Source organism: Schistocerca gregaria, chromosome 2 (genome assembly GCF_023897955.1).
Source record: "Schistocerca gregaria isolate iqSchGreg1 chromosome 2, iqSchGreg1.2, whole genome shotgun sequence".
NCBI classification, from domain to species: domain Eukaryota; kingdom Metazoa; phylum Arthropoda; class Insecta; order Orthoptera; family Acrididae; genus Schistocerca; species Schistocerca gregaria.
The window spans coordinates 428,354,607-428,368,913 of NC_064921.1; the positions used below are offsets into that span (position 1 = coordinate 428,354,607).

Below are 14,307 nucleotides of genomic sequence, written 5' to 3' on the forward strand. Positions count from 1 at the left end.
GTGACGAGTGGTGGCGCCCTCTACGCGCTCTATATAAACAGGACCTCCACGGTCTAGCAGCCAGTCGTAGACTCACCTCAGATGATGTTGCCCGCAGGTGGCAACGAAACGTCAGGGAGAAGTATTTCTACTATTGAACCACGGTCTCTTAGCCTGGAAGTTTTAATTACTGAAGACGCCGGCCGTGAAAGCCTACACGCTGTGATCTACTTGATTTGCCTTGTAAAGAGGTGTGGAAACGAGTCCAACTAGCAGAACTGTCACGTGGAATAATAATGAGCAGAGGAACTAACGAGCAGGACCGCTCTACGAGATCTTTCCGGTCTCAGAGTTCCACGTTTGGCAAGCTGTTATGTAGGGGTATCAAGATAAATTCCCAAAAATAGCCCTTCCCTTTTCAACAGACTACCTGTAAGCAATACCGGTCCGTTTATCTGTTTTGCTCATTTTAATATTCTCAGCAGTGACAGTGACAGTTTCGAAAGTATTCGCTTTCAACGGTGTGTTTCGCGAGCACAAGAGGAAAAGGGGAGACTGTCTTTATCGTAGAACGATAAATTCACAATTCACAGCCACATGCCCCGCAATTAACTTCCTGTGTGCGTTTCTGTAGTATGTCAACCTATGAAGATGGAGGTAAGATATAATTAGGGGTGCGATAGTGCTGTAATTCTAGACTTCGGAAAAAATGTACAAAATTCGTATAGTGTCGCAACTAGTACTAAATACTAGAGTACTCTTCCAGAGAAATTCACATCTGAAACGCAATTTTTAGATGAACCAGACTGATGTTTCCATTAGGGTGCAGGGGTAAAACAGTAAAATCACAGCCTGAACGACGGTGGTTGTAATCATAGTCACCCCATCCCGATTAAGGATCTCCGCTGTCTCTGTAATCCGGTTAAGGAAAACGCTACAATCTTTCTTTATAAAGGACTCGACCTACTTCCTTCTCCATTCTTCTTCAGTTCGAGCAAGAATTGAGTCTCTAATAACCTCGATGGGACGCTAAGCAGAAATCTTTTTACTATCTTCTCGAAAATAATTTTGAAAAACGTGGCTGCAATAGAGTTACAGGGTAAGTCAATTACTATCTGCAATTTAGTTACATTTGTTTATTTTGGTAGTCTGTAGTTTTACGTTGATGTCGCATGCTTTGTTTATTTGTTGTAATATCTTTGCAATTTTTAAGCTGCTAGGTTAGTTTCGTTATCGCTGCTGTGCTGTTAAACATGGCTGTTCCGCTGACTATTTGAACCAGAGAAGAGCAACGTTCAGTGATCCGTTTTTTGTGGTTTGAAGGCGTATCAGGCGCCGAAATTCATCAAAGACTTTCAGCACGGTCCGGGGACAGTGTTTTGCCACAACGGAGTGTCTACGAATGTATTGAATGGCTCTGACCACTATGGGACTTAACATCTGAGGTCATCACCCACTAGAACTTAGAACTAATTAAACATAACTAACCTAAGGACATCACACACATCCATGCCCGAGGCAGGATTCAAACCTGAGACCGTAGCGGTCGCGCGGTTCCAGACTAAAGCGCCTAGAACCGCTCGGCCACAACGGCCGGCAATGGATTGAAAAATTCCGAAATGGTCGCACAAGTGTTACGCACGATGAAGGAGCCGCAAATGAAGAAACCATTGAGCGTCCACGTGAAATGATTCTCTTAGACAGACGACTAACTATTGACGAAGTGGCACATCGTCTGCAAATTAGTCACGGCTTTGCCTACGAAATCATCCACAACAGACTTGGATTTCATAAAGTTTGTGCAAGATAGGTCCCAAAACAACTCACACAATTGCACAAACAAACGCGCTTGGACATCTGCGAAAAACATTTGGATCGTTATAGTAACGAAGCGGGCAACTTCTTAGACAGTGTCATTAATGGTGACGAGACATGGATTCATTACTAGCCGGAGAGTAAACGGCAGAGTATGAAATGGAAACATTAAAATTCACCGTGCAAGAAAAAGTTTAAGACCCAACCCTCCGCAGGAAATCTGACGCACAAGGTCCAGTACTGGAACATTATGGGGAAAGGGGCACAAAAATAAACAGTGTACGTTACAGTGAGAAGCTTACTGCCAGGTTAAAGCCTGCAGTTCGAAGCAAACACCGAGCTTTGCTGTCAAAAGGTGTTGTGTTGTTGCAAGGCAATGCCTGTCCGCATACTGCTGCCCACATTGCTGAAACGCTCCAGAAACTCAAATTCGAAGTACTGGATCATCCTCCATTTAGTCCTGATCTTCCCCCTTCTGACTATCACGTGTTTGGTTTGCCGAAACAGGCATTGAGGGTCCGTCGATTTGCCTCGGACGAAGAAGTGAAAGAAGCCGTGCATTCCTGGCTTGCTGCTCAACCAAGAACTTTCTTTTATGAGGGCATCAGGAAGCTTGTACAGCGATGGACCAAGTGCGTTGAAACGCAAGGAGACTATGTCGAAAAATGATGTTCTTGTAAGTTTCCTATTTGATTTGCAACAAAATTTTATAACTACTTTGCGGATAATAATTGATTAACGCTCGTATAAGGATTATAACTTGAATATAACAACCTGAGACAAGTATAAACTTCAATATGTGGTATGTGCACTACTTATGTGCTACATAATTCAATAATTATCGATTTAATATGCACCATTCAATGTTTTAAGGTACCACACACTACGATCAATATTCACAAAACGTAGCCCACCTTCACGTTGCTAAAGAAAGCAAAAACATTAATTCCAAATTGAATTTTCTCATTTCGACAGAACTGGAGGGCAATCTGTTTAATTTTTAAAAACCATTCAACAACCAAGACCGCGTAAAACAGTTTGTTTATTTAAGACAACCAGTTTCGACAGACTGTGCTGTCATCTTCAGGTCCTGAAATCATTTGTTGTAAAACACCTTAATTTTACTCTGGCGTTACGCTCAAGGTATCAAGTTGATAAAAATAGTACATTATTAAAGGTTTGTCATCGGTACAATATTTAAAAATATAATCTCCTTGTGCAACAGGCTATGTCCATGAACATATTGCTCATAGTTGCTTGTCCAGCATATGTAAACACGGTTTGCTTTCCCGTTGTCCGGGGAGGGAGGACAACGAAAAAGCAAACCGTGTTTTGTTTGATGCAACAAGTAACTGTGATCAATTATATATACTGTTACACAAGGTGCTTGGTGTTTTTAAATATTTTAGCGATGACAAATATGTTACAAAGTGCTATTTTTATCCACTTGACATCTTGTGCGTGATGCCAGCGTTAAAGTGAACATGTTTTAGAACAAAATATTTTAAGACCTGAAAACGACAGCATGGCATGTTGAAACTGGTTGTCTTAAATAAAAAAAAATTATGCGATCGCTACTGAATAGTTTTTAACAATTAATTACAAAGACGGTAAAGGAGCAAAGACATGAAGTCACAGACCTCGTGTGGAATACAGAATCATAAATAAAATAAACCTTTGATTAAACGATGAAACTCGTAATTAAGGTTGAATAAATGAGCGGCAGTCTTATTGGACTATTAGCTGAATTTTACATTTGCAATCTCGAGCAAAAATTAAACAATGATTTGAATTTAATATAATGAAAAAATAAGGAGAAAGTGACGAGAACACATGATTGGAATGGGGTGGAACGTAATGTTTATTTAGTGTGCTGTTAATACAGTCGATTTTCACTGCAAATGATGATAAGTATGAGTAAATGCAGGAAACAGGACAAGCAATGTAGTTATCAGAAAAGGGAAAACCATCTGAAAGAAACATTTGCAGATGGAGATAAAGGACATAGAGAAGAGCGATGAAAAATTAGGATGTAAATGATATATGAAGGGCTCAGGGAGAAACAGGAGAGCGTTCTGAAAAGTAATGTCTCCATAATTTTTATGTGAAAAAGCGATTTAAATAGAACAAACGTTATTAATATTGTTCATTTTTATTCTTCATGATTACAAATTTGCAGACGTCTGACCCGCTAGATGGCTCTGAATTTTAGCGTGTAATAAGGCGATGTATAACGTAACTATGTCGGTGCGTGTGAAACAGCGTACTGTAATGAGTTTCGAATTCGTAGAGTTCGTCCACTCATGGTGAACCCTCTCCTTCAGCGTGACGATTCCAGACCACACACGAGTGCTGCGACGTCTGCAACAACCCGACACCTTGGTTTCACTGTCATCGATCATCCTCCATACAGATTCTACTTGGGCCCATCGATATTCATCTTTTTCCTAAACTGAAAGAGCACCTTCGAGGACTTCACTTTGATAGTGATGAAGCGGTGCAGGCAGAGGTGAGGTTGCGACTGCGTCAACAAAGTCAGATTCTCCATAGTGGCGGCATCAAAAAACTAGTCTCTCGTTGACAGAAACGCGTTCGTCATCAGGGTGACTATGTCGAGAAATAAATATGTAGGCATATAGAATAAAGATGTCGGATGTTAATAACATTTGTTTTATTTTTTTAAACTTTAAGAGGTTTCACGTAAAAAATTCGGTATCATTACTTTCCAGGACACCCTCGTACAAACAAAGGAAACTGAGGAAATAGCTACGTTTTACTTGTCGCACAACTGGAGCAGGTCTAGATGTGTTCGGAGTGAAGTCACCGGGGGTAGTTTGTCATATCATTGCCACATTTTCCGAAATTTTAACCAAATTTTAAAATTTAATATACCACCGGCAGTGAGTTTACTAGACAATGATGAACAGAAAAGAAATCTGTTTCAACAAATAGGTTAGAAATCTCTATGCCGCAGTAGTGCGACAGTGCTGAAGGGTTTACTAACCTTGCCAGTGCGAAGAAAGTTAAAGATACTCCAAGATATGCCGTAGCCATGTAAATCCAAACGTCAATGGTGAACGGATCCAGGAAAGAAAAAAGGTTCGGATCCGCTTTCTCGGACTTACTGTACAAGATGCTAATACCTGGAACATAAAAATTGTGACTTGATACTGCAAACTGAAATTCATTCCGAGCGATCAAAAGAAAACTTCAATTGCTAACGGTGAAAGAACTCCTGGTTTTCAAAACTGAACGTGTTGTCAGTTGTTCCTTAAAGTAATAACACGATTCTATTTAGAAGCGTCTAGTGTTCCTCCGTATCTACACTCCTGGAAATTGAAATAAGAACACCGTGAATTCATTGTCCCAGGAAGGGGAAACTTTATTGACACATTCCTGGGGTCAGATACATCACATGATCATACTGACAGAACCACAGGCACATAGACACAGGCAACAGAGCATGCACAATGTCGGCACTAGTACAGTGTATATCCACCTTTCGCAGCAATGCAGGCTGCTATTCTCCCATGGAGACGATCGTAGAGATGCTGGATGTAGTCCTGTGGAACGGCTTGCCATGCCATTTCCACCTGGCGCCTCAGTTGGACCAGCGTTCGTGCTGGACGTGCAGACCGCGTGAGACGACGCTTCATCCAGTCCCAAAAATGCTCAATGGGGGACAGATCTGGAGATCTTGCTGGCTAGGGTAGTTGACTTACACCTTCTAGAGCACGTTGGGTGGCACGGGATACATTCGGACGTGCATTGTCCTGTTGGAACAGCAAGTTCCCTTGCCGGTCTAGGAATGGTAGAACGATGGGTTCGGTGACGGTTTGGATGTACCGTGCTCTATTCAGTGTCCCCTCGACGATCACCAGAGGTGTACGGCCAGTGTAGGAGATCGCTCCCCACACCATGATGCCGGGTGTTGGCCCTGTGTGCCTTGGTCGTATGCAGTTCTGATTGTGGCGCTCACCTGCACGGCTCCAAACACGCATACGACCATCATTGGCACCAAGGCAGAAGCGACTCTCATCGCTGAAGACGACACGTCTCCATTCGTCCCTCCATTCACGCCTGTCGCGACACCACTGGAGGCGGGCTGCACGATGTTGGGGCGTGAGCGGAAGACGGCCTAACGGTGTGCGGGACCGTAGCCGAGCTTCATGGAGACGGTTGCGAATGGTCCTCGCCGATACCCCAGGAGCAACAGTGTCCGTAATTTGCTGGGAAGTGGCGGTGCGATCCCCTACGGCACTGCGTAGGATCCTACGGTCTTGGCGTGCATCCGTGCGTCGCTGCGGTCCGGTCCCAGGTCGACGGGCACGTACACCTTCCGCCGACCACTGGCGACAACATCGATGTACTGTGGAGACCTCACGCCCCACGTGTTGAGCAATTCGGCGGTACGTCCACCCGGCCTCCCGCATGCCCACTATACGCCCTCGCTCAAAGTCCGTCAACTGCACATACGGTTCACGTCCACGCTGTCGCGGCATGCTACCAAAAGACTGCTATGGAGCTCCGTATGCCACGACAAACTGGCTGACACTGACGGCGGCGTTGCACAAATGCTGCGCAGCTAGCGCCATTCGACGGCCAACACCGCGGTTCCTGGTGTGTCCGCTGTGCCGTGCGTGTGATCATTGCTTGTACAGCCCTCTCGCAGTGTCCGGAGCAAGTATGGTGGTTCTGACACACCGGTGTCAATGTGTTCTTTTTTCCATTTCCAGGAGTGTATGTACAAATTTTTATCTAAATCTTCATTATTTATTGCTGTGTATCTATTTCACATGCAACAGATGGAGAACTAACCACAGATTTATTCCTTATGTATATTACAGCAAAAAGGTGTATGCATTTGCATACATTCACGTCTATGCATCTGCGTAAACTTAATAATATAACGTAGTTTTAATTTTCATAACGTACTCAATTTGTACAGTAGAAACAAGGGCGAGATAAAGAAGCTTGTGAAACTGAGTGGAACACTCTCACAACAATTTACAGGCCAATCATATTTACTATCACTAACTTATTTCATTGGGCGAACAGACACCAAATGCTCGCACGTGTATTTTTTACAATGAAATACATCTTTTATATTAAGGTTTATTCGTGTCTGAATAGCCTTCGTAAAAAATTATTTCACTTGGTGAGGGAAAGAGAACATTGTGAATGTAAATATTATCCTTATGTTTTTTTTTTTTAAAGCCATTTATCTGAAGAAGATTTTTGTTTTGAGGTGAAAGTATTCCGAGTATGTTTAAGAATTAATATGTGTCATACGATTTCATTTAAACTTCGGTATTCAGTCACTTCAGAACTACAGTACTGTAATGTTAAAATTCTGTAACAAGAATTTCGTGGTCTGTGTTATAGAAATCATATGAAGGTCAAGGAAATTGACTTTTGTTTGTTGCTTGGTATCTTCAGGAGTAACACGGAAATAATGAATTACTAAATGACTAGCATGTTCGATCCCTTTGAATTTTTAATCTCTCGTTGTGGATGATATAATACGTATTTTTCTTCTAAACCTAATCACTTTTCTTAGTAAAAGTAAAGAAGCCAGGACCTGGAGGACTTCGAGATACAGAATTGGGAATGCTTTCTTTGAAAACGAGGCAAATAGATATCACGCTATACTTTCAGCTCATCGGAATACATCCATCAGAGATAGAAATGTATGTTATACTGAAGGGTTGCTTAAGGAACATCGTAATATTCGAAACTGATATTGCTAATGCCTTGTAGATATCAGGCAGTGTGCACTTAATCATTTGCGAACAGTTCGGTTGAGAAAGACTTTCCCACGCTGGGTGATAAGGAAACTCAAAAAACCTCATAAAGTCATTAAGAAGAGACAGTGACTCGATACGATTTCAATCAGAATCGTATTATTACAGGGGATGGACTGTGAGCATACTACGGGACAACAGATACGTGGAAGATATCTATGGTATCAGGGCAAGATGCAAACTGTCGGAATGGCACAGAGATGGTGTTAGAATCACAGATATTTGTTTCGCTTTTTCAGGTACTTGCATCACAATAGTACACGTCAAGTGTCAACGTTATCAGCACATTAGATTAGTTTATACTGTTCAGTGTCTTTAATGAAACTGTAGAAACTGGGAATCTGTGCAGTCATAAAAATTTGTTTTGTTCCACCGCCAATGGAAATTTATCCAAAGATGGTGAAGACTGATAAGGAAACTACTTCATCGTATTAAAAGAAATAAACAGCTGACTTCAAACGTGGCTTTACTTCTCATTAACATAATCTACGCGATTAATGTCCTAAATTCACAACCACAAATGAGAACATCGGGAAAAACGAGAGGATGGTATTGGACCATTCAGGATTAAAGATACACTGATCAGCTAAAACGTTAAGAACACTCTTTATTCGCGTACGAGTCCACCTTTGGAGCGCAAAACAACAGTTTGGTAGTGTAGTATGGATTCGATGAGTTCATGGTAAGTTTCTGGAGGGATGTGGCACAGGTGAGGCAATTCGCATAAATTAAGGACTGGTGAGGTAGCGCTCGACATCGCCTCAGATGTGTTTCATCGGTTTCAGAACAGGCGAATCCGGTGGGCAAGACACCGACATGAGTTCACTATCATGATTCGCAAACGGCTGTAACACAATGATGGTCTTGTGACACAAAACGTTATCCTGCTGCAAAATGACATTGCCTTCGGAGATGGAGCCACACCGGTTTGTTTCGGTAACGCAGTGTAGATTTCGAGAAACTATTCACCTTGATTGTTATGTATCAACACATGAGCGTCGACCTGGTGTAATAAGAAATATGATTAATTCGACCAGACAACGTGTTTCCACCGATCTACAGTCCGTTTCGATGAACCCGTCTCCGCTGAAATCGAAATTGACAGTGTCGTTGGGTCAGCGTGGGAATCCGTAGAGTCGTCTGCTACAGAGCCCATGTTCTGCGACGTACACCGAACAGTGTGCTTTGTCGCCACTAAATAAAGTGCGCGTCATTTATGTTGGCGGCCGAGTTTAGGTTCGTTCTGCGCATTTGACGTCACAATATACAGTCAGCCAATGAAGAGAGAACGACGTTGCCAGATCTCGACTGCAGTGCAGAGCATGGACGAGTGTCCTCATTTTTAGAAACATTCAGTCAGAAATAAAATAATAGAACAAAAGCATTGTCTTGATAGCAGACTTTCTTTTATAGAAAGTTTGGAAAAAGCATTCTTTATACCAATTGCTTCATATTCTATTAATTAATTAAACCAAACAAGCAATAAGACTCCTAATTCAGGCGATAGCAAGGAAAGGTGTTTGTATCAAACTCACGAACCGCTTTTCCGCAATAAAGAACAGCGGTAATTGTTTATTTCCTGCTGTATTTCGACGAAACGTGAGAAATTCATAGTCATACCAATAGTGTCAGTATTTTGCGTGACGTGTTAGAGCCCTCAAGGCATTTTGTAGTCAGACGAGCTGCGTTAGCGCAACCGTTAAGGTGTTGGGCTTTTACGCTAAGGGTTATGAGTTCAAACCTTGTGTGCTGCTTAATACTTTCATTATTTAAAAACAATATCGAAGTGCCTTACTTCACGAATTATATTCGTTTGAACGCAATTTTTTGAAATTTCTAGTGCTTTGTCTCTTCATTAACCCTTTCGCTGCTGCAGACACGTGCTCTCCGCATTCCGCGCTGTGCGCCATTTTGTCATCACTGCACTGCTCGCCTGTGCAGGCACATGGTGTTCCCACTGCTTTGACACACTTATCATTCGATTTGACAAAAACTGTTTGGCCCAAAAATTTGATTTTTACACGTCTTCTTGACTGATACCTTCCCCCCATAAATGACTTAATTTTGTTTCGATGTTCAACGCAGTTATTATGCAGCATTAAATGTAGTAAACCATTGCACGAAATTTTGGAGAGTTTGCAGAGGTAGAAATCCATAGCGTATACTTTCCGTACGGTCGATTTTAGTTGCCACAATGTTCAGAATAAAATGTGGACAAGATACCTAAATTTCATATAAAATTTACTGTATAAAAATATCTCATTTAATTTAAGTACCACATAGGTGTCATATGTAATATTGAGAAATATTCCGTCTTTCGCGACTGTAATAAAAGTTTTATTTGCACCGGACGCGTTTGGCTTTATTTTAAAGCACAACAATCAATGAAAGGCATGGCACATACACAATGGTACTCATGTTCTCTTTCTTGTTTTTGTTATACAGTCGCAGTTTTACCAATGGTACTGAAATATATTCCTCTTCTGCAACTGCAATAAGCGACTTATTTAGACCAGACGCGTTTCTCACTTTTGAAGCATCTTCAGTGGACAGTATAAGCGACTTATTTAGACCAGACGCGTTTCTCTCTTTTGAAGCATCTTCAGTGGACAGTATTTTCTCTCCTCCATTGCTAAGTCACCTTTCGTAGTTTTGTGTTGCGGTACCACAATATTCAACGTTTGTGTTGGCTGATCAGTGTTTTAGCAAATAAATGATGTTTGTGTTTCCCGCACACAAAAATTATATTTGACATAGCTCAGAGCACTTCACTGATAGACGGTATATTGAAGTCTTAATATTTTTGTAAGTCCACAGTTTTGTTTAATGTATTTTGTCTACTTCCTTTTGATTGATTGAAGTGCTTTAAAATAAAGCCAAATATGCTCAGTGTAAATAAAACTTTTGTTACAGTCGCGAAAGACGGAATATTTCTCAATATTACATACGACACCTATGTGGTACTTAAATTTGATATTGTTATACAGTAAATTGTATATGAAATTTAGGTATCTTGTCCACATTTCATTCTCAACATTGTGGCAACTAAAATCGACCATCCGGAAAGTATACTGTATGGACTTTTATCTCTGCAAACTAATGGCCCTGAGCACTATGGGACTTAACATCTGTGGTCATCAGTCCCCTAGAACGTAGAACTACTTAAACCTAACTAACCTAAGGACATCACACACATCCATGCCCAAGGCAGGATTCGAACCTGCGACCGTAGCAGTCGCGCGGTTCCGGACTGAGCACCTAGAACCGCGAGACCACCGCGGCCGGCCTTCTGCAAACTCTTCAAAATTTCGTGCAATGGTTTACTATATTTAATGCTGCATAATAACTGCGTTGAACATCGAAACAAAATTAAGTTATTTATGGGGGGGGGGGGGGGGGGGAAGGTATCAGTCAAGAAGATGTGTAAAAATCTAATTTTTGAGCGAAATAGTTTTTGTGCAATCGAATGATAAGAGTGTCAAAGCAGTCGGAACACGATGTGTCTGCACAGGCGAGCAGTGCAGTGACAAAATCACACACCGCGCGGAATGCAGGGAGTACGTCTTTGTAGCAACGAAAGGGTTAATGCGGCCGTGGTGGCTTTACTTCATGAACTGCGCGCTCCCAATTATACGTAAGCTTGCGAACTATGCTATACTATGGCGCTGCTTCTATTGGCGCGTGCGTCGTGTGCAACTGACAACGCAGCATTCTCCCAAGTCTGGGCGGGCATGCGTGAGCCGCCAAGATAAAAGAATTCAACTATAGTATTGTACACTCTTCATCAGGACAAAGTTACTTTGGCTATAGGAAGATGGAGGGATTTATATTACGAATTGTGGAATTTTCACAAGTTCTGACATCATCTGAATTCAACCTGTTCTCACTTATCAGAAATTTGTAGCTGGGAAATGTTATTAGACCGATGGATAGGTTATGGCATTTCTATGTGGAAACTTTGCAGATTTTGGCGAATAACACTTCCAATACAGCATCTACTCATTGGAAAAACTTCATGCAAAGGACACTGATCAAAAAGAGAACTACTTTGGAAAACAAGAGCTCGCATCTCGTGGTCGTGCGGTAGCGTTCTCGCTTCCCACGCCCGGGTTCCCGGGTTCGATTCTCGGCGGGGTCAGGGATTTTCTCTGCCTCGTGATGACTGGGTGTTATGTGATGTCCGTAGGTTAGTTAGGTTTAAGTAGTTCTAAGTTCTAGGCGACTGATGACCATAGTTGTTAAGTCCCATAGTGCTCAGAGCCATTTGAACCATTTTTTTGGAAAAAAAAGAACGTTTTGATAGAAGAAGAAAGTGGCTAACAGCTAAATCTAGACATTGTCGCCCTTAGTTGTATGAAAATTTGGGTAGTTCCCATACAGTTTACTACATACAGATTTTGTTAGGACAGCTTGAATGAACTAAATTACTCTTGTAAATTTAGACTTATTAGCTATTGTCGTATATGACACGATCTCTTGATTCTCACGAGGGAGAAAAAACTTGTAAATAACAACAATGACTTGTCAATCTAGTTGCAGGAGGCGTTGCACGAGACTGGTCATAAGACATATGAAACTGGTGAAGACTCAGCAGTTGAATAAGAAGGCGAGTTGGGGCCGAGACAGTTGTTGACCCACATTAGTCTTCTTGAACAGCCGAAGGATTAACAAGGTCGTCTCACATCGTTAGGAGCTTCGCCAAGACTCATTTAGTGACGAGAGGTAGTGCTCCACCTAGGGATCTATCCATTATTACCATATTTACGACTTTGACAAATATGATGTGTCTATAATTTCTCTTTTCATTTTATGATTTTTTTTGTGTTTCAAATTCATGTCTATTGGCGACAACTTATCCAGCCATTATATCACATAGAAAGGTTGTTACATTGTAATAAGTGACAGTTTGTTTGTGATATATGCCACAGTAAACGCTTTTGCTGAGTACAAGTGTAAATAAGACTTGCTGGATTCCAAAGATTATACTGCTGAGAAGTGGTTAGTCTGCTTGAACAAGACTTCGGTGTGGAGCACTGGCTGAGGTTGTTGTATGTACTGGTGATGTGGCCTCAGTTCGGAATGCTGTTGCCGCTACTTGGTGTACAGTAAAGGGGCAATGTGAAGCGTGCACTAGCTTTGCAGAATGGTAGGATGTCGTGTTTGAAGAACCTTTGGAGGTCTGGGTAGCAAATTTCGTAACTTGCATTGTTTGACCATTTGGTACTGTTGTTTCAAGTAGTGCAGAATACACACATAATCAAGAAAGACTCACATCAATCTTTACCCCTTTTTCCTTCAATGCAGTGAATGTAAATTTGATTAAAGAATTAATTTTCACGACATTTCTGTATTGAGAGTTTGTAAACTTACTGTTTATTTCTAAAGTATAATAATTTAGCAATAAGAATGTCCAATCATGTAGGTAGTTTTCAAATTACTCAGCATTGAGCCTACATATTATATTCTCTTCTTTTTTAAGCAATGCGGTCTTGCATTGCAACCTGCGAATACACTTGCAAGTCTTGTTCTTAGTAATGGAGAAAACAGCGTGATTTCTTTCAGCCTATTCCAGAGAAATGCAATTGCATTGCAACTACCTGTTTATCCGAGGTCGCATAGAACTAAACGTTATCTTCTGCATTTAGGGAACTGTGATTACCTGTTCAGATTACATTCAGTGAAAGAATAACTGGTTCGATACTTATTTTGATATTATTTAGCTTAGTGTCTGTGTGAGTGTTTTTGTTGAAGATTTAAATACTGAGGTTATGTGTAAGGTGTATACAGCAATATGGTTATTCATATGCGGCAGGTCAGATGGGTACTGTTCATAACGATTACACATAATAAATGCAATTATGCACGTACGTACCTTCATAGGTATTATAGCTAATGGTTACATACAGGCACTAGTCAGCACAAAGTTACATCTTGTACGCAGTCAGGTTAAAATCTAAAAGTTTCACTGAGACGTAAAACTAAAAACTCTGCATTGAAAAGTTAGCACAAGCATGTAACATTGGATAACGCAGTTCAAGAGTTACACTAGTGGAATATTAAGGTTGAAAAGTTACACTGGGGGAGTGAAGGCTTAAAAGTTACAGCATGGTTGGTAAATAATACGAGTACTCACCTAGGTTCATGAAGGGCATGGTGAAATCAACGGCCGATTGCCGCTCCTCCGTAATGGTCAGGTCACAGATGGCCAGGTCTGCCCTCTGGAACAGAAGCAAATCGAATGAAAGAGTGAGTACACGAAAATTTCACAGAGTTATTATTCATTTAGCGTCTTACGTGAAAGTAACTTTAATGTGCCAGTGTTGACCTTAAAATACCTGAGAGGGGCATACATTAACTTACACCTACCGGCCGTGATGACGTGTATCATTCAGCTTGTCGGGGAGAAATTTGCGTAGTATCCGTGTGCTACGCAGGTGTCTGTAAATTATAACAATTGTTTGGTAATAGCCCATGTTGCTGTACATTTAAATCATCAGAATTGTCTACAAAGGGTGCTAACAACGCTACGTAGGAAGTACCGACATCAGTACTCGTGACTGTTATGTATCAGTTACCAATGTACCAGTTTATCACAATGATAGCGTAAGCTGACGCATAATATACGTTGTATTCGTACTTGCATTGTTTATCTGTATTTAGTTTCGCGTAAGATCTATGATACAATACCGTGCAGAAGAAGTGACTCTCA

The 14,307-nt window shown here is 41.3% G+C and overlaps 1 protein-coding gene across 1 annotated transcript in view; it reads right to left on the reverse strand.

Moving 5' to 3' along the window:
• Window positions 1-14,307, reverse strand: part of LOC126324303 (glutamate receptor ionotropic, kainate 2-like) — a 206,047-nt gene that overhangs the window by 53,348 nt on the left and 138,392 nt on the right. The window contains exons 11-12 of the mRNA XM_049994948.1: window positions 13,732-13,816; window positions 4,799-4,937 (exon numbers count right to left, since the gene is read on the reverse strand). Of these exons, the coding sequence (XP_049850905.1) occupies window positions 4,799-4,937; window positions 13,732-13,816 (224 nt within the window). The remainder of the gene's footprint in view (window positions 1-4,798; window positions 4,938-13,731; window positions 13,817-14,307) is intronic.